At 37.6% G+C, this 27,359-nt stretch overlaps 3 protein-coding genes across 8 annotated transcripts; 1 reads left to right on the plus strand and 2 right to left on the minus strand.

Moving 5' to 3' along the window:
* The first annotated feature begins 89 nt into the window (after window positions 1-89).
* si:dkey-23n7.10 (SPRY domain-containing SOCS box protein 3) lies at window positions 90-6,388 on the plus strand. 4 transcript variants are annotated; one of them, XM_034053241.3, is made up of 6 exons: window positions 90-398; window positions 1,251-1,368; window positions 1,987-2,132; window positions 2,671-2,802; window positions 3,677-3,867; window positions 3,973-6,388. In XM_034053241.3, the coding sequence occupies exons 1-6, from the start codon at window positions 359-361 to the stop codon at window positions 4,204-4,206; spliced, it is 861 nt and encodes a 286-aa protein (XP_033909132.2). In that variant the 5' UTR covers window positions 90-358; the 3' UTR covers window positions 4,207-6,388. The 4 variants fall into 4 exon arrangements, with proteins under 4 accessions (XP_033909132.2, XP_033909131.2, XP_033909133.2 ...); XM_034053240.3 differs by having other exon boundaries at window positions 91-398; window positions 1,954-2,132; XM_034053242.3 differs by having other exon boundaries at window positions 91-398; window positions 1,990-2,132.
* Window positions 6,389-8,599: 2,211 nt separating this feature from the next.
* arhgap1 (Rho GTPase activating protein 1) lies at window positions 8,600-19,362 on the minus strand. Of its 3 annotated transcripts, none has more exons than XM_059001968.1 (13): window positions 17,826-17,906; window positions 17,419-17,594; window positions 16,750-16,833; window positions 13,576-13,663; window positions 12,971-13,102; window positions 12,476-12,562; window positions 12,285-12,383; window positions 11,867-11,974; window positions 11,495-11,571; window positions 9,909-9,986; window positions 9,669-9,797; window positions 9,402-9,505; window positions 8,600-9,167 (listed from the first exon to the last, which is right to left on the minus strand). In XM_059001968.1, exons 2-13 carry the CDS (start codon window positions 17,555-17,557, stop codon window positions 8,988-8,990), a joined length of 1,305 nt encoding a protein of 434 aa, XP_058857951.1. In that variant the 5' UTR covers window positions 17,558-17,594; window positions 17,826-17,906; the 3' UTR covers window positions 8,600-8,987. The 3 variants fall into 3 exon arrangements, with proteins under 3 accessions (XP_058857951.1, XP_058857952.1, XP_058857949.1); XM_059001969.1 differs by lacking the exon at window positions 17,826-17,906 and adding an exon at window positions 17,701-17,721; XM_059001966.1 differs by lacking the exon at window positions 17,826-17,906 and adding an exon at window positions 19,201-19,362 and having other exon boundaries at window positions 8,601-9,167.
* A 972-nt stretch (window positions 19,363-20,334) lies between these two features.
* f2 (coagulation factor II (thrombin)) lies at window positions 20,335-27,258 on the minus strand. Its single transcript, XM_034053486.2, has 14 exons — window positions 27,147-27,258; window positions 26,118-26,278; window positions 25,981-26,005; window positions 25,764-25,829; window positions 25,297-25,402; window positions 24,982-25,124; window positions 23,793-24,089; window positions 23,493-23,603; window positions 22,965-23,091; window positions 22,075-22,242; window positions 21,538-21,711; window positions 21,222-21,400; window positions 20,760-20,830; window positions 20,335-20,571 (listed from the first exon to the last, which is right to left on the minus strand). The coding sequence occupies exons 1-14, from the start codon at window positions 27,220-27,222 to the stop codon at window positions 20,422-20,424; spliced, it is 1,854 nt and encodes a 617-aa protein (XP_033909377.2). The 5' UTR covers window positions 27,223-27,258; the 3' UTR covers window positions 20,335-20,421.
* Window positions 27,259-27,359: the final 101 nt, after the last annotated feature.

Below are 27,359 nucleotides of genomic sequence, written 5' to 3' on the forward strand. Positions count from 1 at the left end.
AGAAGGATTACTATTTGACTCCATGTACACTAGGTAGAGTGGGACAGTTGGTGCTTTTCAACTCGTATCGCGATGCATTCTGGTACGTTTTACCTGTCTCGTGTACCTTTCACAGCTGGACTACACTTACCAGAATGCATTGGGATGCGAGTCGAAAACCCTGAACTGTCCAAGCAAGGGGTCATACGTATTGTGTTGTGAATTAAACAGATAAGTAATGAACGCATTGATGAAAAGCACTAAACTCTCAAACTAGTTTACATGTACTACTAGATTCATTGTTAAACGTGACTCAGTTTTAATAAATTACTTTTTGGAGCTCTTCTCCAGTTTTAGTTGAGTTAACGCTGGGGGCTTTATGAAATTGGACACTCAACCCAAGATTAAAACAAATCGAGGTAAGTTTTTATTGCTATTTTTTTGTTTTGTTTAATAGTCTGTATATTTTTGCCAGATTTATTATAGAGTTTATATAACTTTAAACATGTATTTTCTTGTTTTTGAAAAAAAAAAAAAAAAAAAAAAAAAGCGCTCAGTATATACAGGCTATGTATAGGCAAGTTTTATGTAATTAAAACCCACAGTGTTCTGTGTACATTATGCGGATTCAAGTTATTTTTGCCACCCCAGTAAGAACACACACTACCTCACTTTTGGTTGATCTCCCTGCTCAAACGCACGTACACTCTTCGATGGCCAGTATTCGGACTTTCCCCAGTGGATTGCAGATCAGAATTTTTTACTTTACTTTCTTTTTTACTTTCGACTTCATTCGCCAAAGAAATATAATCAGATTTCTTACAGTGAGTTGATCTATTTTAATTTCAACCCGCGATGCGAATAATGTAAGATTTACCTGCGGTGCTCTGATTCATCCGGATTACTAAAATAGGATTGTTCAACATGTTTTGTAAACAGTATCTGTCTAGATGTGTGTTGCAATGCTAAAATTGCAACAGAACAGGCACCCCCGTGAAGTGTTTGTTATATTGAGCGTCCACATTATACTGTTTGCAAAACATGTTTAACAAATCCTTATTAACCCAAATAAATCGATTTCTAAGAGCGCACCATACATGCCATTACCGATGTCTCGCACACAGAAAGGGACATGCAAATAACATTTTAATTGGCACTAAAGCCTGGTAAGTGTGTGTCGCTGTGTCTTTAAAAAAAAAGGCTGACGGAGGGTGTGCGCATTTGTGGAATCGGATTGGTCACAGTACAGTATCTTGTTTATGTTTTTCAAGTACATCGTCCAAGGAGCTGGAACATACCGTACAGACAGTACCATAGTTTACCTAAGAAGAATCATGAAAGCCGTGTCTTATTAGACACCCCGTTTCACCTGGGCTCACAAACAACAAGGTACAGTTACAAGTATGTTTTAGTAAGTGCGATGATTATAATCTGTCAGCGTTTCGGTTATGGGATTTTATCAAATAAGAAGTAATGCTATTTCAGGATGTGAAGTACAGTACAGCGCGCTATGACATGAGTCTGCACTTGGTATTGTTAGGGAATCGCATAGTACTGCCCAGTCCTAACCTAGCAGATACTGATACTGATTTGTGCGTTAGTGTTAATTAAAAAAAATAAAATACATAATAGTACAAAGAAACTGATAGCAATGGATTAAAAACTTATTTCCTTGAACAGTTGGAGACGTGCAGATGGTTGTTGCAGTCAGTGTGTCCAGATTGTTTAACTCACGATTGATAACTGCATCTTACAGATTTACTTTGTCATTTTTTAAGCGACCTGTTTTCACCATTATCTATCTATCTATCTATCTATCTATTTTATATATATATATATATATATATATATATATATATATATATATGTAGTGTGTGTGTGTGTATATATATATATATATATATATATATATAATGTATGTATATATATCACTCACACACACACACACACACACACACACACACACACTTACAGGTTGAAAATGCCCAGCCTCCCATTATCTTCCAGCAGTGGCTATATGGAGGAATGCTGGGAGTGGGATATCAATGCGAAGTCTCCAGCAGCCGTGCTGTCGCCATGCCGACAAGCTGTGTACTTCCACATCGACCCAGTCCGGGAGAGCGAGGGGACAGCTGGGGTCAGGGGAACTAAAGGTCAGCTCAGTGCAGCTGTTAACAACATATTGCCCAAAAAAACAACAACTTGTACTTAAGCTATGAATAGGAGGCTGTGTGGTCCAGTGGTTAAAGAAAAGGGCTTGTAACCAGGAGGTCCCCGGTTCAAATCCCGGCTCAGCCACTGACTCATTGTGTGACCCTGAGCAAGTCATTAAACCTCCTTGTGCTCCGTCTTTCAGGTGAGACGTTGTTGTAAGTGACTCTGCAGCTGATGCATAGTTCACACACCCTAGTCTCCCTAGTCTCTGTAAGTCACCTTGGATAAAGGCGTCTGATAAATAAACACATAATAATATGCATGTTCGAGTCAGTTCGTTCACTGCTAGTCACAGTTCCCTGATAAGTGGCAGTCGCAGTTTGTACACTGTATTTAGCTGTGATCGGTTGAGTCTCTCAGTGCTGCAACCCTCAGGAGGTGTCCCAACCCAGACAACCCTCCAGTGTTTCTGTTAACAATCACAGCCTCTGTTTCCACCGGTAAAGGCAGAGAGAGTGAAGCTGTGTGTCTCTGCAGGATTCACCCATGGAGAGCACTACTGGGAGGTGGAGTTTCTGGAGCCCCCATACGGGACGTCAGTGATGGTGGGGTTGGGAACAAAGAGAGCACAGCTGCACGTGGGGGACTACCAGTTTATCAACCTGCTGGGTAAGGTGCTGGAATCTGAGAAGCGAGCTGTCATCCTGACTTCTAATTCATTACTAGCCTTTTCAAAGCTCCCCCTGTCATGTTTTTACTTTAGCATTTCATGTCTAGTACGCTTTCCTCACTGCCCTAAATGTTTGGTACTATGCTATGTACAGCTGCCCTCTCCTCCATGTTGCCCATCGTCTTTTATTATTTTTGCTGGACACCGCTTTACTGAAACTGTTGGAAAAGCCAAATGATATAGTTAAATGAATTTGCAAAGTAACCTCTGCCCAGCACAGAATGGGACATTCAGAGATGTCTGTAAGTTAGGTACATGATTTCATGAGGAAGTTTAGTGGGTACTGCGTTTGTATTTTCTTTTTATTTGGTGCCTAAAGACAGAAGTAAAGTCATTCTCCTGCAAGGAAAACAATACATGTTTCTGGTGCCTATTAAAATATACTATATATTGTAAGACAATTCCTTCAGAAAGCCTCTTGCTTTGCTGGTCCAGAGAAGCCAGGGTGGGAGTAATTCTTGTGAGCTGTTTGGTGGCACTCCTTCGTATTGAATATAATGTTTTAATCTGCATGCTCTGGTGCGTAATCTTTAAATCATAATTTCTTTAAAGTTTTTTTTTTTTTTTTACTCCAGAATCTGGCTCTTTATCTCAAACAAATCAAATCTGCAGTAGGTTACTTGATGTCTTTTTACTCCATTAACAAAAATGCTGTTCTCTCTCTCTCTCTCTCTCTCCATATATATTTATCATGCCAACTTATTTAAATCATTTGCGGTCATCATTAGAATGATGGGTTTGTAAAACATCTGCATTATTGGACTCCTTATAAAGATGCTTTTCTTGTATAATCGCGGTGTTCTATTTAAACAGGCGTGGACGATGAGAGCTGGGGGTTGTCTTATAGAGGTTTGGTTTGGCATAATGGAAGAAGCAGGAAGTACACTGAGCCTTTCTATGAGAAGAGGACTGTCATCGGTGTTCGTTTGGACCTGCACGCCGGGACCCTGAGCTTTTACAGAAACAGGATCAACCTTGGAGTGGCCTTCACGGGACTGGATAAGGTGAGAGAAAGAGCAGGTATCCTGAATTTCAACTAGTGGCATTGCCACTCTAGAGTTAGGAAAACACGCTATACATGACTCTCTCTCTCTCTCTCTCGGCTGCAGGTGGGAGTCCCGCTGTACCCTCTAGTCAGCTCCACTGCAGCGGAGACAGAGCTGCTCTTGGGTATGCGGAGCTGGGGCTTCACCTCCCTGCAGGAGCGCTGTCTCTGCACTGTGCTGCAGCACCTGGAGGAGGGGGCTCCCGTCGACACTCTACCGCTGCCCCAGGCCATCCGAGGCCAGCTCCAGGCATATAAAACCGTGTTTCAAATGCACAGAGAAAAGAAATGTAGGTGACACCCGCCAGGACATAAGGTTAACATATGACTCAGTGTACACGAGGACAGATTAGGACAGTTCAGGCTTTTCAACTCACTTCGCAGTGCATTCTGGTAAGTGTAGTCCTGCTGTCAAAGGTACCAGAGACAGGTAAAACATGGCAGAATGCATTGCAATTTGAATTGAAAATCCTGAACTGTCCTCGTGTACATGGAGTCATATGGTAACCCTACCTGGACTTCACTTCGATTTACTAGCTAAATAGGGTGTCTCATATCTAGGTGGTGGTTGTGTTTTGAGATGTTATTTTATATATAATGTGGATTATTGTGGTTAACTTTACCATCCAGAGGAACACTCATTGGAGCAACTTACCATAAGAATCTCACTTTAGCTGTTTCATGTCATTTAGATTACAAATTTAACAGAAGCTCTATGCAAGTGGACGGTCACTTCCTTTTTATTATTTCATCAGTTTTCTCTAGTATATATCAGACTTTATTTAACTTATCTATGAACTATTAACAAAACTAATAACATTAAAGAACAGACATATTTTATGATTCAACACATTACTTGAGCAAGTCTTTAAGGTAACCGTTCATTCACTATAATCAGATTTGCTAACTGAAACTTGTCGTCAGCACTCCAGATAAGGTTTTGGGTCTTGGAGTAACTTATTCTCTTAATTTTAACACAGAGAGTATGAATACTGTACAAAACATTTAATGGTAATGGGGTAGCATTACAAAAGAGCTTTCCATTTTAACTGCAATGTTACTTTGAACTCTGTACAACCACGCGTGTGTTCTACAAGGTTCTTTATTGGCTCAGCGCATCTTTTTCAAGGTACCACACTGACTCTGCAAATTAATTACGTTACTTATATTTGAACATTACATTCTTAATCTCAGTGCAAAGACAACAGGGCTAGCCAGAGATTGGAAAATGTTTGTTATGTTGTTTTTTCTTGTGTAGTTTCCTATTAACTAGACATTGTATTCTGGGAGATGTAGTTGTTAGTGGAAGTTTTAGGGGAGGCGGGAGGGGAGGCACACAAGCTGTGCAGCAAAATTGCTAACTGTATTTTTACGCATGACATTTTAAATTTAGTGAGTATTTTGGATTTTTTAATGCGTAAAAATGGCAGGTATACAGCTTATCTGGACCGGTGCTTGTAGGGTTTAATTATTTATAAAGTATTGTTACAATGAATCTACCTCTTGTTGCTGGAATTTTATTTTATTTTTTTCTTAAACATATAAAAAATAACCAAAGCATTAAAAAGAATGCTATTAGTATGACACAAGGCATATGCATGAAAATATTGTCTATCGTTGCTAAATACATGCAAAGGAAAATGTATAGTTTTATGTATCTTAGTATACCTTTACTTATGTTTACCCATGTTATTATTTGTTTATTTAGCAGACGCCTTTATCCAAGGCAACTTACAGAGACTAGGTGTGTGAACTATGCATCAGCTGCTGAGTCACTTACAATTACGTCTCACCCGAAAGACGGAGGTTAAGTGACTTGCTCAGGGTCACACAGTGATTGAGTGGCTGAGGTGGGATTTGAACCAGGGACCTCCTGGTTACAAGCCCTTTTCTTTAACCACACATTTATTATAATAAATACAATGATTTAGCTATAAAAGGGTATATGGTTTGTATGAAATCAATTTTAAAACATCAAAAGGTAGGAACCGGAGATGAATGTTATTTTATGTACTGGTCGCTGGTGAATATATAACAATCATGCAATAATTAATGAATTAAAAACAAATCACAACCACTGTTTGTATTTGTTTGTATTTTTAATACAATAGATTTATAATTCACAATAGATAATTCATAAAAAGGTCAGTTTTGAAAATGACAAATCGGGAATAAAACAGCCAGTACAGAACTGATTTTGGCTTCTTAAGTAGATCTGAAGAACAGAACAACCATAAGTAAAAAAAAGTACAATCTATATTTCTTTATAAAGTTCACATTACAATGCAAAATAATAGTTTGAGATATATATATAATATCCACTTGGCAACAAAATGCTATTAGAGTTTGGTGTTGTAATCACTGAAATAAGGCACACAGCCATTGTTTACAACATGTTCACACCCCCACCCACTTAAAACGTTTTACACTTTGCCATGTACTGTACTGTCAAAATTTAAACGCTTTTTTTTTTTTTTTTTTCTTAAAACAGAGGAGCATTGGGTAAGGGAGCAGTCTCTATGCCTACTGAATCCTATATTGTCTTCAAAGGACAGGTACCCAGTGCTGAGTATAAGTGTAGAGTTGGCGTTGTGTGATGAAAGCTTAGTGAATTATCCCAGTCTACCCAGTCCTATACAGTAACTACCATACTAAACAAAGACTGAAGTAAAATGAGAACTGCACAGATCACACAGAATGGATATACCCCACTGGTATGCAAAGGGAAAGACATTTTTCAACACTTGTGCATGTACAGTGAAACTGCTTCTGTAAGCTTTTAGGTTCCCCTGTTGACTTTGCTCAAGGGTAAAACCTTCATAACCTCATAAATTAGGAGCACACCAGCATTTTATTTCTTACAATGAACATCAGCAATTTACCATCCATTGTCAATTGCAACAAACTTGCAGATGTACTCTTTATTTCTGTTTTAAATGCAATACTAGCTAGTCCTGTACTATCTTAGTACCAACTGCAACACCACCTGACTTTTTAAACATTTGCAGTACTGCAGCTCTTCCATATGCATTTCTGTGCAACCTCTATATATATTTTACAAGTCGTTTCTGAAGCCAGATTGTACCCTTAAATGATAAGAATCTAAAAAAGAAACCCTTTTATTGTAATTTCTTATGGGCAGTATGTTTCTAATCACTTATAGATAAATGCTAACACACGACACAAGCTCAACTGGAAAAAGGCTTTTTTTTTTTTAAATAAAATGTTTTGTTCAATTATATATATATATATATATATATATATATATATATATATATATATATATATATATATATATATATATATATATATATTTTAAAATTTGGCAGTAAATACAAAGATCTTAAATAAAGCATTCCTATTTACAGAATTATAAACCAGTATGCGAATCCACTTAAGAAGAATTTGTGTTTTCAAAATTAAAATGACATATTAAAGATGTATTTCTATATGTACCATGTAGACACCTTCAAATCCAAAATACATGAAAACTGCCCTTTTAAAAACTGCAAATATACAACGTAAAGCCTCATGAAAATAAAAGCACTCCATGGACTGCATTTTCCAATCTGCAAGGTTACTGGGCTGTAGAGTGGAATGCAGTACAGTGCTCGCCCATTACACAGCAGAACCAGTTATAATGCTGCCCGTTCATGGCTCCCAATAGCCCCATGCCACTCCATTAGCACGCAGCCTTGCAACTCACAACTATAGCGTGACAAACTGGCCAGCACTGTGTGACTAGCATAAGCCTGTGCATGGAAAATGTGTGGTACTTAAGTGTGTATGTATGTGTTGCTAATACTAGATAAAAACATGTTGCCCCTCCCTCCTTATCACTACCCAGCCACTGCATTCCAACTTGGTACCTTCTTTGGCAGTCACTATAAACCTTTTCAAATATTTATTATGAGCCCTCTAATATATAATATATATATATATATAAAGCTCAAAGAGCCAGCTGCCCAACATGTTGATAGATAGATATATAGTGCCTTGCAAAAGTATTCAGACCCCTGACCAATTCTCTCATATTACTGAATTACAAATGGTACATTGAAATTTCGTTCTGTTTGATATTTTATTTTAAAACACTGTCTCAAAATCAATTATTGTAAGGTGACATTGGTTTTATGTTGGGAAATATTTAAGAAAAATAAAAAACTGAAATATCTTGCTTGCATAAGTATTCAACCCCTGTGCTGTGGAAGCTCCCAGTTTACACCAATGAAAGAAATTGCCCTAACGAGGACACAATTACCTTACCATTGGCCTCCACCTGTGAACCATTAAAGTTGCTGTCACATTTTCTGGATAAAAACCCCACTGTTGAAGGATCATTGGTCAGGCTGTGAATCTGGAGGAAAATGAAGACCAAAGAGCATTCTACAGAAGTTAGAGATAAAGTAATACAAATGCATAACAACCTGGAGCAAATCTGCCAAGAAGAATGGGCCAAAATCACTCCGACACTGTGTGCAAAGCTGGTACATACTTACCCCAAAAGACTTAAAGCTGTTATTGCAGCGAAAGGTGGCTCTACCAAATATTAATGTGTGGGGGTTGAATACTTATGCAAGCAAGATATTTCAGTTTTTTTTTTTTTTCTTAAATATTTCCCAACATAAAACCAATGTCACCTTACAATAATTGATTTTGAGTTTCAGTGTTTTAAAATAAAATATCAAACAGAACGAAATTTCAATGTACCATTTGTAATTCAGTAATATGAGAGAATTGGTCAGGGGTCTGAATACTTTTGCAAGGCACTGTATATAATGCTACTACTAGATTAAAACTAGAAGACTGCTTTAAATAGTACCGGAATACAAATATGTACAGTACCATGTTTTCCGATGCCAAGATAACAGGAAGCCTGCTTCCATTGTTACATACATTACTTTTCTTGCTGTCTGTCCACAGCCTTTGTCAGCTATTTTACCCCGCAATACAAACCCTTTTATCCGTATCCAGCCATTACATTCTTTAATATACCCCCAAACCAATTGAAACAACATGCATTTGGCATTTACAAAAGGAGAGAGACAAGGGGTACTGTGTGTGAGCTGAGGCACGGAGTTAAGGACTGCCCTCCTCGAAGATCTCCTTGTGATTGTCCAGCAGCATCCTTGTGAAGTTGTTGATTGGTCCGATGGCACGCAGTGTCATGGCAGCATCTTTCCCCCACAGGAGGTTGGGTCCGAACACCACAGCGAGATTCATGTTGTTCATCTTATTAGAATCACACTGGCCAGACACCTGCATGAAGGGTCATATTCTCAAGCTTTACAAAAATCCTTTTAGTATTAAGAGGTTACAGTTAAAGACATTTCACAGGTAGTCTAGGTAAGATTTATGCAATATTTAATTAGCAATAATCCCTTTGGGATGATGAAAATCAACAACACAAAGGTCCTCTACAAACTCCCAAAAATACCTGTTCAGTCTATATTTTCTCATATTATATCCATATAATGGCTGATTCTCTCTTACCTGCGCCAGGAACTGAATGAGGTACCTGAGTGACGCAGAGTTCTCCTTTGGAAGGGTCCCTAACATGCTTCGCACAATGCTGACTTTTGCACCTTCTTCGACATCTGAAAAACAACAGCAAAAGCTGAATATTCCACCAATTGTGAGAAATACTGATTTTGACACATGATAAAAACGAGTTAACATGCTTGTAGTGCACCGTATTTAATCTGTATTATGTTCTGTTGTTCATGGTTCGGAAAGCGATTCCAATCAGGTCACACTTACTGTGGAAGTTGACAATGTCATTATAGAGCTGAAAGGTGAGGAGTGGCTCTGGGAGCTCCCTAAGGAATGTCTTCAGGATCACAGCAGGAAGATGAACATCTTCATACTGATAGAAGCTTACTGGAACCCCTTGAACAAGCAGATAGAATGGGGAGTCACAACACAGTACCACTTGCTATTCCAAGAGAACATCTAGTCAATGCACGATCCATCGATTCTAGGGCTATTTTAGTCACTTACCAGTGTTATATTTATTCTGGATTTCTCTGACCAAATTTACATTGCCCGACCTCCGGAATATTCCTTCTGTGCACATACCTAATGAAATGGAAAAACACTAATTTACCAACAGGAAGAAGCATGTCTTTAATCTATATCTATCTATCTATCTATACACACACACACACACACGTATAATGTATAATGTATTATATATATATATATATATATATATATATATATATATATTATATATATATATATCAACAGATTTATTTCTATATTATGAAGACAGAAACTTCTAAATTATATTTTCCATTCTAGCAAGGGCACAGCAGTCCAATGCGATATGCCAGAGTTCAGTACAATATGCCAACAGGAATGACTGCAACAGTGACTCATTTCAGATGACAGCTTTCTGTGCCCTTTATTCCTGTAGCAAATGCTGCTTAACCATGTCAGCTCCAGGGCACACGGATGTACGTCAAATGAAAGGGCACTTGCAGTACCATGCCGTGCCTGCGCATGTCAAGGTTTGCTCGTCTATTCTATGTTTCTTTTTTTTTTTTTTTTTCCAATCTGATCTCTTTGTATACATGCCTGTCAGGAGGGGAGTGGTGTGGGTGACAAAGTGAATGTCCAAACAGTCTTATAAATTATCAAAATAGTCAATTTTTAATTCATAACAATCACTGTACTGTGTTATTATTTTGTGAAACCTTTTTGTTTGGGACTGAAAACCCGCTGTTTTACTCACATACCATTGTTGGTATAGGGTTAAAACGGCGGGTTTTCAGTCCCAAACAAAAAGGCTTCACAAAATAATAACACGGTACAGGAGAAAGTGCTCTAGTACAGTTGTAGTACAGTGGTGCTCTGCAATGCTAGTCGTACTGTGGGGTCCGTGCTGGCTCTGTGGCTGCAGCTTCCGACTCGCTAGTCCTCTGCTACACAAATAAACAAACAAACAAAACCACTGTGCTCCAGGTGCCTCCCCTTCGTACTGAGATTTGCAGTTCAGATTTCTTCTCTCTCTGTTATAATGCCCTAGGCAGTGTTAGTAATGGGAACGAGAGATCAAAATCATCAGGTGACTATTATCCAATTGCATTCCATGCAAAAATCCCTATCTATCTGTGAATACACTGAAAAGAATTGGAGATACCGCAGGAAACAATCAATTATCTAAAGTACATACATAGTATTTCATTTTATTTTACAAAAAGATTTTTTTTGTATTTCTTATATATTGTGTGCATAATTTTGCACATACTACACATTAACAAAAACTGAATATTTCTGTATATAAAACATTTATTTTGCTGTGTATACAAAAATGTTATAAATGTATTGACTTTTTTCCAAATATTCCTATTTTAGACCAATTTCTGTGGTAAAATACCAATTGCAATAATGTCAAAATCTGGTACCTGAAGTGCACATTCGTTTTTGCATCTGGAGTTGAAGAGGTTAAGGCTAACTAAACCTAGCAAACATTCTACATCATTTTTACATTAGCACAGCAAACCCGTTTTTTTGCACTGGTGTAAAAGCAATGTTACGTCTCCCTGGTCTCCTGGACAGCATGGTTTACTATAACTGCTCACCATTTTCCTTCAAATAGCCGATTGTCTCTCTCATAACTAGAGGGATCGGTTCTTTATCAGGGCTCTTCTCCCATAATCTGGGAAAAAAATCAGATAAATCAGTGCTTTACACATAGGTCTCAAACTGTTGTTGGGCAGTAATGCATGAGTGAAGCATCAGCAGCAATGAATGTGTGATAATGATGCTGCTATTGGTAAGTGTATGTATGATGCAGATTACAAGGATATAAATTTATTATATAGGGCTTTATTTCCAATGTTAGATACAATTATAGTTCAAGACACAGAAACCTAAATGTCAGTTTGATGGGCATCAAATAAGGTAAATTGTAGCACATGGGTTTTAGTATGGAAGGGAAATCGAGCACTCACTGTGCAAGAGAAACTCCAAACTGCTGGTTTGGCAGCAGGGGTCTTGGAGGGGCTGGTTTTTGACCCTGAGGTTGGAACTTCAGTGCTGCTCTGACCTTTTCATCATAGCTTAAAAAAAGAAAGAAAAAAACTCTACACATTTGTGGCTTAAAAAAATAACTAATACAATTTACCAAAAACTATACATTTTAATATGTCAATAATGTAACATGTACTATAGTCAACACCACACTGTGTTCGAAAAGAAATCCCCAGAATACAGAATGAAACGCATAGTTTCATCAAACCTGTACTTTAAAAATGTCAAGTATTCTAGGATATGAGTGAACTTTCTTTGAAAATGTTACTGTGCAAAAGAGATGTGGTCAATTCAAATTAGTCTACACATACAGTGCCATACTATTTATAGTAATCTTACGTTTTCACCCGTTGGGGTATCACAAGCTGTTCACATTTCACATGCTCTTCCAACTCACTCAAGTAGTTCATGTAGGAAATCTTCCGTCCAAACTTGAAGCTGAGAATGAGAAATGGGATTTTTAAAATCATCACTTGCAAGTGAAGGGGGGTGATATTAAGAGATCTAAATGCAAATCATAATAATTTTACCTGAGGAATGGTTTAAACAGAATAAGTATCGTTCTGATGAATGTGGTGGGGTGGACAATGTAGAGGGCCTTGATATTCTTCTTATATCTGCAAAAAAAAAATTCACAGGGTATGCTTAAGAGATACAATGAACTATGAAGCAAACCACTGATGCGATTCGGACTGATTTAAGTGTTGTGTCAAATACAGTTTTACAAACTGCTCTTATGTATTTCAGGTAGGGGGTTGTTTATTGACTAAAAGACAGAGACAAGGGAGATCTAGGTATTCTGTAAAATTTTAACGTCTTCCATTTTGAAAAACCAAGTGGTCCTCCTAAATTAAAACATCATGTATTTGACCAGACAGAGTTTCAGAATACTGTACAAATTAATATGAACCAAATCTTCATATGATTTCAGTATTTAGAACTACTAAAATAAACGTTACAAGTTAAATGACAAAGTTTCGCCTAGAAGTCTTTTTTCGTTGTCCTTAAATGAAGGAATCACTTACTTTCTATCAAATTCCCGATATGCACCTCGGAGCCAGGTTAAGGATGGCTTGTTCTCACTGGTGAGTCCATGGTGAAAATAAATGAGTGTGTAATCACTTTCAACATACTGATCCAGAGTATGCTTTAGGTATCTGAGAAACAGAAAAAGGTGAGAAAACATGAGAAAAGGCATCACATGACACACGTGCTGAAATGACTTTAAAACATCTTAAATTCCTAATAGACAATAGTTGCCATTGGTGAGTTAAAAAGGGGTCTAAAGAAGATGTGCTTGTATGTAGTGACGACTTAGCAGCTGCACTAGCACACCACATTATTAAAAAATGTACAGTAGACAACTTTTGTCTATGTGAAGCAATAAGACAAAATGTTATAGTCAAAGCAAAAAACATATGAATGGAGACCATTTAAGAAAAAGCTGTCTCACAATGTGTTGTTTTTCCAATCACTAAGAGATAATAAAAATGAAATTGCAGTGGTTAACCATGTCATGATTTGAACATAACAAATCTGACTCACATGTATATAAAAAGTGCAAACAAAGCAGAATAACTTCTATTAAGAGGAACAGAGAATTGTAATCAGCAGGAAAACAGTTACTGACCCCAACAGTTTGTGATGGTCAAGCTCATGATTTGGGGGCATCCGACAGGCATTGAACACAATAACTTTCCTGCCATAGTTATCATCACCTAGGAAGGAAAACAAAATGCACTTCCCGTAAAAGCAGTGCTGGTCTCAGCTTGAAAACAAGATCAGTTATTCAGGAAAAGGAAAAAAAAAAACAAAAGAAAAGTGTGTGGTCTGTATCACTGATATGGTCAATGTGGCACTGAAACAGTGTTTATAGGGAAACACAGACTCAGAGAATCAGAGTACAGCTGTGTACCAAATAGCCAATGTCTCCAGCATTTATCACCTGTAAACCAAAATGTCACATGGCCTCGATATGGCAGCTATAGTAGGACACGTGTCATAGTGAAGGGTAATGTTCTAGGAGTGATTCAAGTTTTCTCATATGCTTTATAAGAAAACAGATAGACTTTCCCTTTAATTACTTGCATAATAAAGCACTGCACACTCAACCATGAATATGCTGTATTTCAAACAGTAGTTTAAGATAAAGGTACACTTTTTTTTAGATCTACACAACTACATTTCTAAGTTTATGTACTTTATTTTATTGTTAGAAGTAGTACATGAAGCAATAATGTATGAAGATGTGCAAACAATTTTTTGGAATTAGCACAATGTTTCACACACTTGCTTTTTGGTCAATCAAACTACAGCAAATAATACATTTTGCCATAAAAGTTTAAAGCCACAGAGCAACATGCACACTAGTTTACCAAAAGAAAAATAGTCATGAGATACTGAGTCAAAAGGATACATGCATATATTTTTGCATAACCACAGTTTAAGATCACAGTTTTGCATATATATATATATATATATATATATATATATATATATATATATATGAAATGTCTCGTCTCCCGGAGAAAGCTGCAGCTCCTCTCACAGCAAAAAAGGAAATACATTAGTAAAGATAACCACGTAATAGGCCTAATATTTATTTAGTTATAAAATGAATGCTGAATAAGATGTCTGTGTTATTTATAAAGAGCCAGCGCAGCTTTTCTTCAGTTCAGATACTGTATCAAAAGGGAGAGACAGAAACGGAAGTTAGACTGAGAAGTTGTTTATAGTTTGAACACCGGTACTGTATTTACTGTAGAAATATTGCATGAATCACTAGTACAGGGACATGCTGTAGGGGCACTATATCCGATGCGTGTTATAACAGAGAGCCTTATAGCGAGGGAGCTATAACTAAATAAACTTCCAAACATTCTACTGATACAAATGCTTAGCATCCAAGAGTGAATATCTTTCAGATTATGAACCTTTTATTTTGTTAAGTGAAGTACTCGGGGCACCAAAAGTTACACCACGGCCATTTATCTAGCAGGAAATGACCTCTGTGTGCTTAAATAATCAGGGAGGAAAAAAAACAACAAAATAAGCCACACAGCAGAAATCGCTTGTTCATTATTCTTTAAGCGTAGTCTTTGAGGGCTGCAGTTTTCTTTCTTATCTCCTGATGTGCTCATGTGATCTAGGGATCTATAAGCACTGTTCATTCTTCCTAGGGATTTTTTTTTTATGTTTTAATAGGATAATCAAGGCAGGTCTAACTGTGTAATACAGTTGTGCATGATCTCCATACATACTGTCTATACTCAATGCCACACCAGTTTTCATCCACTTTTATTAACACTAGTACCCCCATGCGGGTCAATTTGGCCCATTTTGGATTTAAAATGTTAATTACTCTTCCGTTGTAAATCGTATGTGTGGGTCCATTTTTGACTTTTCCTAAATATATGAATTAAATATCCAGACAGCGTTTGATAGCCAGAATCGCAAAAATTATAAAGTTATAAACAGTTCTACCTAGAACCGCCACGAGGGTCAATGTGACCCATGCATTACAATACATGTCATTTTTTTAATATAACGTAAGATATTCTATTTTTATTTGTAAATGCAGCAAACAAGACACGCCCAGTCCTCCTAGCACACGTGTTTTTTTTTTTTATTATTTCAAGCCTTTCTTTGTAGACTGACTACGAGACAGAGATTGCTATGACTGTGGATTTGTCAAGATGCAAACTCAGTGAAAGCCTAGTTGCTTATTTTTCAATGTACCTGGTGACAACAATCCTTCGATTTGTTCCCAAATGCAACTTGGTATATATCAGAAGGAACTATTTAATCTTGAAAGTAGTCATTTTGATTGGAATACGGCAAGCTGCACTCAGATGCATACAGCAAACTGAAATGACAGGTAGGATAACAACCTATGTGCGTAATACGAAACGTATGTTATATATTCTTTTTTATATTACTATTAGAAAAAAAAAACATTTTGGTTTTACAGGTTTGTATGTACCAGTTTACACGTGTTTACACAATAGTGTTCAATGGAACTGTGTCTGTGTTTACAACACAGCTCCTGGATGCAGGCACAGTCAGCTGGCAGACGCGTACGCTCCTCCATAGAGTAGAATGCAGAACATCATACCGGAAGTAGTGTTATATTTTCTTTTTATGTAGTATTAGAAACAATGATTTTGGTTTTATAGTTTTGTGTGTACACATACCCATTTACACCTGTTCAAGGGTATATGTACATACCCGTTTCTTTTGAAATGTGTATTTTATTATATTTTTTCACTGTTTGTAGTCGTGCTGTATATGCGCTCATTTTAAAAATAAAGCCTTTATATTTAATTTTCCATTTAAATACGGTGTTTCTGCGATGCAAATGTTAGATAAGATGTTCATGAATAACACTTTTCAGTTGTATCCGATAGCATGTCTTAATTTTCATAATGAAGCAGTTTATAAATGTATTGGTCACAGTGACCCACGTGGCGGTTCTAGTGTTAAACAGTAATAATGTAATTTTGTATATATCCAAACCACCATGAATGTATTATCCTGAACCATGAATACAAAAGAGCTGTTAACTGGGTTTTTTTTTGGTTCCTCTTTAACAGCTGAATGAAGTAAACGATTGAGTTGAGTCAAAAGAAAAGGGAAATACTAAACCATACAAGCTGGTTTAAAAAAAAAAAAAAAAAGGAGGAGATTCATGATGGCATTTCCGGGTATCTTTGCAATTCAATCAAATCAATAATCTGCATAAGAAAACCCAAAACAAAGAGTTGGGTCATGTTTGTAACCCAGTCCTTCAACAGGGCTGTATTACCTGCCACTTCCACAATCTGATGTCTTGCAATGTCATAGTAAGGGTCGTCCCATCTAGTGTCCAGCCTTTTGGAAAAGTCTGTTTCTACAAAAAAAATAAAAATAATTAGTTACATAAAATCAATGAAAAAACTGCATACCACACTTCACAACAGATACAAAATGAACAGAGATCTTGTGTATGTTTGAGTGTGTGTGTCTGTGTGTTGGAAGGAGATAAAGTAAGCTGAAAACTGAAAAAAATTATACTGACTAATAACAATATTCTTAATAACTGTCATCATCATCATTCGTAATGTTCTAGTTATTTTTGTTGGTGTTCCCACTAAAAACTTGGCTCCAATTTAACATGAAACTTGCAGATTTGGATCTGTGGAATCTCAGCTGATGTGAAGTTCTAAAACTGGCTGATAGCATGAAAGAGTCACTGTGTGGGTCCAGGCACATGTGAGAAGAATAAAGGATTCTCCAATTGTAAAGCAATTCCGAGACGGACGAGTTCTCCTCCAACACTGTTCAATTCCCTGCTCCTGCGCTTAGTGATATAGAAGATTTCCAAGCTAGCCTGAGCTACTATAATATAAATAATTAACTTGTTTTAGTTCTACACACTGTAACTGCAAAACTGATACCCACCTGTGACAATGACAATGCAAGCCCAGGAACTTACCAGACTTGCTCATTCCAAGCTCCTCTTCAGAAAGCCACTTCTTGTCTTCCAGAGGGGATAGTTTAAGTTGGTCCAAGGCATTGGCTGGGTCATCAGATGCCAGGTCATCCTGCAAGTCTGTCAGCAGATCTGATGCCATGCCCAAAACTGTACTTTTATCCTACAACTCTAAAAACCTAAAATCAAGAGAAGAAAAACACCTTTCAAATGTCTAAAGGTTACTGGTTCCTACTATTCATTTAAGGAATTATACATTTACCAACAACTTCCAATGGACTGCACCTTTTCCTTTTGTCTCCCATTTTCAGTCATAAAACTACCTTTACTATATATGCAGAATCACCTGTGACCATCTTTAAAACAGGCAATAGCAGTTTATTAGCAAAATAAATAAAAAGACATTTAACCTGTAGCTTTAATAAAAATCCCGACCGACACAGTTTATAGTAGCCGTCCCACAGTCTGAGGAGCATGGCTTTCATATCAGGAAGCTGAACCCAAATATGGGTTTTATGATTACAAAAATACAACCACTGTATACACAACAGATGAGCTATAGTATCCTGATATATAATGCTGATGTGCTTCATGTGAAAAAAAAAAATACCATATTTCTTAAAACATGGTTTTCTAACACCTGGTTACATGGGTGTAACTGCATTATCTAAGTGGCATTCCAATTAAAACATGCCTCAACCTGGGCCCTATTAGCACATGACCTGGAGATTATCAAATAAGTAGAAGCATTAACAGCAAGACTGTGAATGGGAATCACCTAAAAGATACATTGTATGGTACAAGCAGAATAGGTTTTTCTTTAGAGTAGTGCAAAATGATGACGATTATAAGTATCTATTAATTATTCACCAAATTGCAAGCTACCTTTAGACCTAAGACAATAGTAAAAGAAACCTATTACCGTATCCAGCACCAAAGATATAAATAATTGCTGTGTCAATACAAGGAAAAATGTAGGTGGACGTGGCTTTCAATGTGTGTAGAAATGGATCTGCTCATGCATAATTCAATCAAAACCGGACAAATCATATCCCAAGATAAAAGTCTACTGCAGCAGTGCCCTAAGTCTGTATACTCACTCAGAAACCAGTCTTCGATCTGATAGTCAGTGTCTCTCTCCGTCCTTACCATACCACACAGTGACTTTAATAAACTGGCTACACAAATACAGTTCAGCTTTACTCTATGTCCAGTACTTTACATGGGTCCAAGTCCTTATTATTAAGTAATTAGCGCCAAAATGTCATCGCATATCACCACGTCTCCCCCCCCCCCCCCCCCCAAAAAAAAGGCTTACAATAAGCGCTTGAATCTGTTTAGCATATATGATAATCAATAATGTAAAGTGTTGTTTTTAAAATGCTATTTAACACACACACACACACACATACCTCAGGTAAAATATTGGACAGAGAACAGTAGGAGACTGTGGTATTTATTTAACAAATGCGGATGACATCACTTTTGTGAAATCGCCGTGCCCAGTTCGTCTACTGTCAATTACAAATGTGCGTAATAGTAACAATAATATTAACATGTGTCATGCTGAACAGCAAAAACAATCAGGTAACCAACCCGGAGGTTATCAGTGACAGAAACCTGAATGTTTTTAATTGCGCAGCCAGATAAAGCATAGAGCATATATATTTCACAAGACAGACTAGCTAGTCGCTGTACTGTATTTTTTGTACAAAAAGAACGGAGCTAAAATGGACAGCATTAAAAACTAAATACAGTAATGCTGAAACACATTACTGACCTTACCTTTTCTTTCCTCGAAACAAACTACTCCTTTGTGTGCATCTGCTGTTTCCAGGTTTTTTTTATTTGTTTTCCTCTACAACCTGATTTCTACCGAGAAACAAACATCCGGCTTGAAACAGGAAGCAGGTTCCCTGGCAACCGCTCCCACCTGACTTCCGTCAGAATTAAGCGGAGTGTGCGAGTTTTGTGAAGGTGCTAGAGAGTCTATGTATCTGTAGTTGCCGGTATTGGAAAATGAAATAAAATAATGTATATGCTGCCGTAGTAGTTTACGGCAGGGGAGTTGCAGTGATATATAGGTTAGTTTGCATTTATCTGGTTACCCCACTGACGTTTACTAGCCATCCAACTAGTTTTTAAAATCACAGTCATGCTTTCCAGCAAACAGATTCGAGATTTTAGAAAACAAAGAGTTAACTTAAGCATTATAAATAGGAAATCTTGAATATTTGTAAGTTGGGTTTAGACAGGTAGTTGTTTGCTGATTAACCTGATAGATCAAAACATGCAATTAATATAAAATGAAACGTCCTGCAAAATACAAATAAAAACTATAACTGCCAGTTTTACATCTTCCAAGCTCAGTACTAGTTGGAAATTTGGCAAGCTGTGGCATTGCAGCACAAGTGTCAGCAACAGATCAGTTTTATGGAGCAGTTTCAATTCAAAATACTGCATTAGTTCATTATCTCACGATGCTTTATAACTTTAAACACCATAGTAACCATGACCCTATCTACACACTGTAAGGAGTTATAAGCTAGTTTTACATTTAACCTTAAGGAGAGGTCAAAGGTCACGATCAAGGTAATTTTTGAATAGAGCATATATGGGTTTTATCTGTGTTCCATAGTAACCATTAACCTATATACACTCTGTAAGGAGTTATAAGCTAGTTTTACATTTGACTTAAGATTTTGAAAGGTTTTTAAAGAAATGCATCAGGCAGCCATATTGGTTTATGCAAGAGTGCAATTTTTTTCAGCATCTGAATTGTATTCAACCCGGGATGATACCTGTCAAGTGTGATATTGGTTGATTATACCGTGTTCGAGCAGGAGCAGTTAGGAAGCCTAAATAACATAAAAGAGGTTTGCATTCATTTTTAGTTCTGTACAAATAAGTGAAAACAGATCCCATTGATTACAGCTTTTATTTTTGTATTACTACACACAACAAATTATGAGAAAAAAGTCAAAATCGTGATTTTTGTTTAAACTTTCACGATTCGGTTTCTTCATCCGCGATGACTTTCAGTACCCATTTTCGCATACGGAAGAGGTGGGTGTAAAATCCGTATTTGCCACGACGGTCACAGCCTTCTCCCCATGACACTATTCCAATCTGGTACCAGCGGTCATCTTCTGGGTTCTGAAACAAATCAAATAGTTATGAAGATACAACGCTACAGGTGGGTTTTACACAACTCGGCCACTTCTTGAAATGAACTCAAATGCACAGGGTCTTCCTGAGTTAGTATTATAAAACATGCCTGCCTTCTCTGCACTGCAACACTGGTCACGTACCTACAATTGGTAAAATGAAGGAAAGTTACATACCTTCATGACAAATGGACCCCCACTGTCACCCTCACAGGAGTCTCCACTTATAGAATCATCTGGGCTGAATCCTGATAGGGAAGAAAGAGGAATTATATATATATATATATATATATATATATATATATATATATATATATATATATATATATTATTTAACTTTGGAAGTTAAACATCTGTCTACCATGCTATTTCTACCATGGTAGAAGGCGGAAGGCTAATAGCTAACTATTAAAATAGTGAGTTTTCAGTTTATCAATCACTGTTCTTCTTCATTAGATATATCTCAATATTCAATGAATCAACAGCTCTTTAATAAACTACCTTAAGATGGTTGCTAATAGTCACATGATGACATGTTTCCTTCTTTAATAACCTAGGAGAGGCAGATTCTTCATGCACTCGTTTAAAAGGCTGAATACAGTAGAAACAGATGCATAACACCGTGAATAGCAGCTGTACCTGCACAGAACATGTTGTCAGTCACTCTGATCTTGGTGGAGTCGCGACACGTCTCCTGCTGAACAATGGGCAGGTGAATCTGTTGCAGGACCTCCGGTAGAGATTGGGGAGAGCTTGTCCACGTCTCATACAGGTTTCCCCATCCCGTCACACGGCCCTTGAACCCGGCAAACATCAGCCTAAACAGGAAAAACAAAAAAGTTTACAACTGATGTGGCAACTAGAATTCTACAGGTTCAGATATCTGTACGTCCATTCTTATCAGGGTGGGGGTCATTTCCTGTTTTTCAGTTTCCAAATCCAATATATTTCTTACGTCTTAGCAACTGCCTTGGTGGGCAGACAGATGGGCGCGATGTTCTCTGTGAAGGTCAGTGGTTTCCTCAGGTGCAAGAGAGCAATATCTCTGTCCAGGTTTTCTTTCCAGTTATATTTGGGGTGGAGGATAATTTCATCCAGAGCAACAATTTTTTCAGTTTGTTTTTCAAACCTGAAAGAAAAAAAGATAGAAACACTGACCAGTAATACACTCTCAACTCAGTAGTTATATTGCAAACATTTTAATTATGCAATACTATATATAGGTTTTTCAATCATAACAATTATACTGCAGAGTATGATGCAAAAATAGACTAATTAACATTTAAATATCTGGATCTTCTCTTACCCCATAAAACTTTACCATAGTAAAGCACAGCAAAGTGTAATAAAGCAGAGTGAAAGCACTGTAAAGTATAGGTATGCATTGTAAAGCCCACAGTGGCATGGTAAAGCATATGCTATGCTATCATGGTGCAAACTTAAGCAGGTAAACTTTCATAACAATAAAGCTCCAAGAATGATTATAGCTTACTTGGCGCGGTAGTGTTTGCCCACTCTGACTAAGATGTCATTTGCTGTGAAGTTTTTGTCCCAGGGTGGGTAGAGAATGCAGTGGGCAGCCGTCAGTATCCACTGGTCACTTATGAGACTGGCTCCACAGAGAAGCTCCTGTGGGGCTTTCCGGTACAGCATTACCTGCCTGGAAGGAACAAGGTATGTAAGCAGTAATACTGGACATAGGACCCAACTCCCCCTGCCACACCTGTGCTACATACACAAAGACAGTGACAATAAGTGGGGCTTGAACAGTTGAAAGGTCACACACCATAAAATAGTTAGGTTAATGTAGAAAGGAAAAGCAATTTAAATTTAATTTGATGCAACTTTTGGCTGGTCTTAAATTTCAAAGGAGACTTGACTAGTGCACGGATGGAATGGATAGAACCATGCCTGGTTTTACTCTGACTATACTAAGACACACCTGAGCGCATTACCTATATGCACTGGGCCTAATGAAGCACTTATTAAAACTTGGAATAGGTGAAACCGCTTTTAAACTACTCAGAACCTTTATGAACAGGTTGTGAACTCAAAATCTCTTCAAACCATTTGACCCCCGTGAGCCTCAGTCAATTACAATTGCACTTGTAGTTGAATCTTAAACATAGTAATTTTTCTCTATTTGTACCTGTGATTATTGCTTGGTTATTTAGAATACAGAGTAAATATGTTAATGTGTGTAGTTGTTACTTTTTTTGTATAATTGTAATTGAATACAAATAGCACTGTAATTGTAATTGCAATTTCAGCAAACACTTCTGCTGTGATTGGAATTGGAATTGGAATTAGAATTATAATTGAGCCCCGGTCTGCCACTGACAATGCACGAATATTGGAAAGCAGTGTTTGAAGCATGTTTACCAGGGTGCGCTGCCCTCCTGAGCGTTGACCCCCTTCACAATCCGGCTCGCTGCGTAGGAATCAGTCAGTTCCTGCTCGTTCTGATCCTTCACCTTTATCTGCTCAAACTTGGGCCTGATTCCACATTCTGAAAAGGGAAGGGGGTGGGGGGGGATGTTAGCCAGCTATTACACCCAAAGTTTCATTCAAGTTTCTTTAAAAAAAGCAGTGCAATAAACCAGTACAATTACGGGACCCAATTTAATTAAGCTGTTAATTAATTCCAAATATTTTATGTCTCCATTGAGTCTAAAAATCAATTAAGCAACACTACTAGATACATCTTAGTTACATAAAAGGTACCAGGATGCAGCAGGGTCATTAACTATATATATATATATATATATTAATTTAGGTGCCCTCAATATTTCACTCTTGCTAACTTTGGCCCTGGGATTTATTTGTTCATACTGAAGTTGCATTGATGAACACAATAATATACAATATATAACGTGAAAGAAGAAGAGATCCTTCCAATCATGTACACACCATCTTCGCCTTTGCCAAAACTCCTCGGGTTAAAGTAGGATGTACGGGTGCCTTGTAAAACCGTGCGACCAGAGAGCGTGTCCTCTTCCAAAAAAGCATCCAGTGGGTCATCTGTGTAAAGAAAGGAAGACTTAGAAGCTTGATCAAGCCTATATGCATGTAGCATGGAGACTTTAACCATGGAGCCAACCAATGAGTTAATACCAAACTAACAAAAAGGCTTGTATCATCCAACTAGATTCCAACAAGCTTGCTCTTTTCTCTCAGAGAGAACGATTGAAACGCTCCTAATGTACTCACCGCACAGTTTGATGTTGCAGTAGTCAAATGTAATGTTTGGGTGGTCGACGTAACACCAAGGACCCTCCATGTCTCCGTCTGGATTGCGGCAATGGTTTCCCACCAGCTTCACCTCGGGTAAAAATGTCTTGCCTTTGCTAAGCTTGATGGCCTTGGGAGAGTTCCATTTCAGGCACTGCATGTTCCTTGCAGAGACAGACATGGTGCCGCTGTATTCCAGACCGTAGTCACGCGTGCAGTCCTTCTGATCGTACACCGGCTTCGGAGGGGCGGTAGGTGCCGATTTGAGGGGCTGACCTTAATAAGAAAAGACACAAGACTGTCCTCTAAATCTCACACTATCTTTACACATTAAACAACATTAAACTAGCCCCTGAGTGTCTCACCTGGTAAAGGCACGTGATGGTACAGTCAGGGGAGTGGCGAGGTACCATTTACATATTTTTTTAACTTTCCCTACTTTTTCCCAGTTCTCGTCATACGTTTTATTTCCGTCATGCTTTTGGGCAGCATCTTACAAAGGGTGGCGAAAACAAAAAAACATGACGGAAATGAAAACGTACGACGGAAATGCTGCTCGTTTGTATTTCCGTCATACGTTTTTATTTCTGCATGCTTTTTTTATATTCACCACCCTTGTGTGTGCTGATGCGCCAGGGAGGCAAAATAAGCTGATCCCTGGAGCCAGCATTACACTTCAGCCATTAACACCAGACAGAAGGATATCTACATCATCATATGGAAGGAAACGTAAATGGATGGAGACGCATATGGATCACATTAGTTTAGTTGGTGCTTATCTTGGCGAGAGCCGAGTTCAAATCAGCATGAAGTTTTAACATCTACTCTCGTGTAATGGAAATCTTAAGATGCTGCTGGTAGTGAAGGCGAATGCCCAGCTTACAAGTGTGTTGTTCTTTTGGTGTTCTGTTTGTTTCTGTGTTTTTTGTTATTTAGTTTAATGAAGTCCACAATAGCGCTTTAAAACTGCAGCTTTCTGTCTCTGGGTCTATTTCCTGCCGGTAGCCAGCCTGGGCTGTGACGCTACCCAGGGATATTGAAAATATGGGTTTATGATATCAGACAGCCCTTCATGGGATCCGTCGTGCATCCCCTAGCTGTTATGTCCAGAACAGAAGGCTGTAAAAGCTGAAGAGGTGTTGTTTCAAGACTGGATCTCCTTGCTTACCACATATAGGCACGATACATTCCTCGCGTCTCACCAGCGGGTCTCGGCTGAAGCACCAGGGTCCTTTTGGCGAGGTGTCTGGATTCCTACAGTAGTTCTCAATGAGATTCTTTTCAGTCGTCATCTCTGTTACATTGAACTCTCTGGAAAACAATTTGGGGGTTTTAAAAGCATGTTTTATATATATAATATCATGTAAAACTACATGCCTACAGTATATACTTGCTGTTGAGTCAGATTGATTGTATCTCCATTACAGCAGCACAATGCCACATTGTAAAGAAACTGATATTTTATAAAGAGCCAGAAACATACGTAATTCTGTGAGGAAAGTTGCTTGTCCAGTATTGGCAGTCTTTTCCAGACTCAGTAACAGAAATATTGCCTCTGTAGTTTTCACCAATTCCCATCACACATTTACCTGACGAATGAATAACCATTGATAATGTGTTAATTGAATCACTTATTGTTCTGTTCTCTTATTGTGTACATTACACAGACCTTCACTGAAGCAAACTACACGTCAGACACCTTTTATTTGTGTCATCTCGAAATTATTTACCAGGTGCCATATGATTGAAAGGTCTTTCACTTAAACATAAACAAGACTCTAATCTTTAGAAGTTAAATTCACTAGAAACATCTGGCTATTCACTTATGTGGTAATTCATTGCACCTTAAAGCAGGGTGTAAAATCCAAAGCATTTGGCCCTCTGTGGCGTGGTGGTCTTAGTTCTACCTCACTAGGAGTTACACACCCACTCTCTCTACACTGATCTTACCATCCAAACAAGTCCTCAGCGGAGGTAAGTTCTTCTGGTTTCTATCACCCTTGTTGCCATCACATGCTGAAAAAAAACAAAAACCAAAAACAGGTAAAGAAGATTAATAAGAATCACAAACAATAGACAATCACAAGTCATTTTATTTAGATTTCTACAGCTTTTCCTTCTTCTGAATCAAGTCGGGTTTAAAATGAGAAGGTACACTACGACTTACCTAAGTATCTTCCCCAGAATTCATCCTAGATAGAAAAAGAGAAATACGATTGAGTAACATTGATTTTTTTTTTTTTTTAACTCCAAACCAAGGGGGTATACAAGGACAAAGCGATGGAGTTTTAACTGTTTACTCACAGTCTTCCCATTGTCTTCAAAGACCTCTCTTGCCTCTTCACGACTGCAGATTTCTTCCAAACATTCCCTCTCTAGATTCCCACTCCTTGTCTCTTCGAAATACCCATTTGCCCGCCGGGAGCGTTTCAAAACTGATGAGGCTGTTTTGCTGTCCAGAAACACTAAAGACACGCAGGAAACCCTTTATTGTGTGCACTAGAGTCTAGTTAAGGGTTGCTATACAAAGTATTTGAGGGGCTGTGTTCAAAAGGGTCTTACTGTCATTTTTGCATGGTGAAAAGCATCTGTAAATGTTACACAACTAGTAAGAGAAACCAAGAATAGTGATACAAAAAGAAAGGTCTGAATGAAGTGAAGATAGCACTGTAAACACAGAACTGTAAAAAGGTCATAAAAGACATTAGAAAAAAAGCAATTACTGTACACATGGTGGTGTGTTCTATAATTGAAGGTAATCCGAAACTGAAGCAATTTTATTTCTGTATTAAAATGTTGAAAACAGTACAACAGATTACCAGTAAGAACAGAAACGAGAGGTGTCTTGGCAAAACTTGGTAACCCGCAATTTCATTTTCTTTAGATAACTTATCCTTCCATTCTAATACCAACCAAAAACAATTTTTAGAAAACTACAAAGATTGGCTGTTATCAAGTTTTACTATATCTTTTCCAGAAACCAGTTTTGATTGTAATTGAAGGAAACTTTTTGTGAATCTGAAATTGTGGGGCATCTGTTTTATCCAGGACACCCCTGTAAACCTACAAGTTAAGCATTAATATAAAGCCTCCATTTCTTTGTTTTTTTTTTTTACTGAAACCAGGTTTTGGACAATTAATACACGTTTCTTTATATATATTAAAAAAAAAAAAAAAGTTTTGTCAAACTTATTTTTAAGGTATTTCTCATAAGAAAATAATAACAATGATAAACTTTGGTTCATTTTGGTACCATGGAAATTTACCATGGAGATTCTTTAAAACAGAGATGGAGTTCAAAATAAAGCTAATAAAATAAAAGGTTTCTCTTACCATTTTCACAATGCAAGATCTGTACAAAATAAAAGATTAGGATACTTAAAAACAGAGGTGGCGAGATTCCTCCCATGTCTGTCGATGCCCGTGGCAGGATTCAAAGTGAAATCTGTACCAAAAAAAAAAGCAGTGAGCTCTCTGGTTAATATTGAACCGAGAAAGTTAATGAAGACGTGTGTGTCACAATAAGTCAGGGACACAGAAACAGGG

This window comes from Acipenser ruthenus, chromosome 27 (genome assembly GCF_902713425.1).
Source record: "Acipenser ruthenus chromosome 27, fAciRut3.2 maternal haplotype, whole genome shotgun sequence".
In the NCBI taxonomy this organism is placed as follows: domain Eukaryota; kingdom Metazoa; phylum Chordata; class Actinopteri; order Acipenseriformes; family Acipenseridae; genus Acipenser; species Acipenser ruthenus.

Bases quoted from the DNA above. Each gene is read 5' to 3' on its own strand.
- arhgap1 (XM_059001968.1), bottom strand. From the start codon at position 17,557: ATGGCATCAGATCTGCTGACAGACTTGCAGGATGACCTGGCATCTGAT. The intron at 16,834-17,418 runs GTAAGTTCCTGG...TTTTTTTTGTAG, and splicing joins GCTTGGAATGAGCAAGTCTG to AAACAGACTTTTCCAAAAGG. The intron at 9,506-9,668 runs GTAAGTGTGACC...GTTGTTTTTCAG, and splicing joins TGACATTGTCAACTTCCACA to ATGTCGAAGAAGGTGCAAAA.
- si:dkey-23n7.10 (XM_034053240.3), top strand. From the start codon at position 359: ATGAAATTGGACACTCAACCCAAGATTAAAACAAATCGAG. The intron at 399-1,250 runs GTAAGTTTTTAT...ATGTTTTTCAAG, and splicing joins CAAGATTAAAACAAATCGAG to TACATCGTCCAAGGAGCTGG. The intron at 2,803-3,676 runs GTAAGGTGCTGG...CTATTTAAACAG, and splicing joins CCAGTTTATCAACCTGCTGG to GCGTGGACGATGAGAGCTGG.
- f2 (XM_034053486.2), bottom strand. From the start codon at position 27,222: ATGGGAGGAATCTCGCCACCTCTGTTTTTAAGTATCCTAATCTTTTAT. The intron at 24,090-24,981 runs GTAAGCAAGGAG...TTTCTTATTAAG, and splicing joins ATGTATCGTGCCTATATGTG to GTCAGCCCCTCAAATCGGCA. The intron at 23,604-23,792 runs GTGAGTACATTA...TTCTTTACACAG, and splicing joins CTGCAACATCAAACTGTGCG to ATGACCCACTGGATGCTTTT.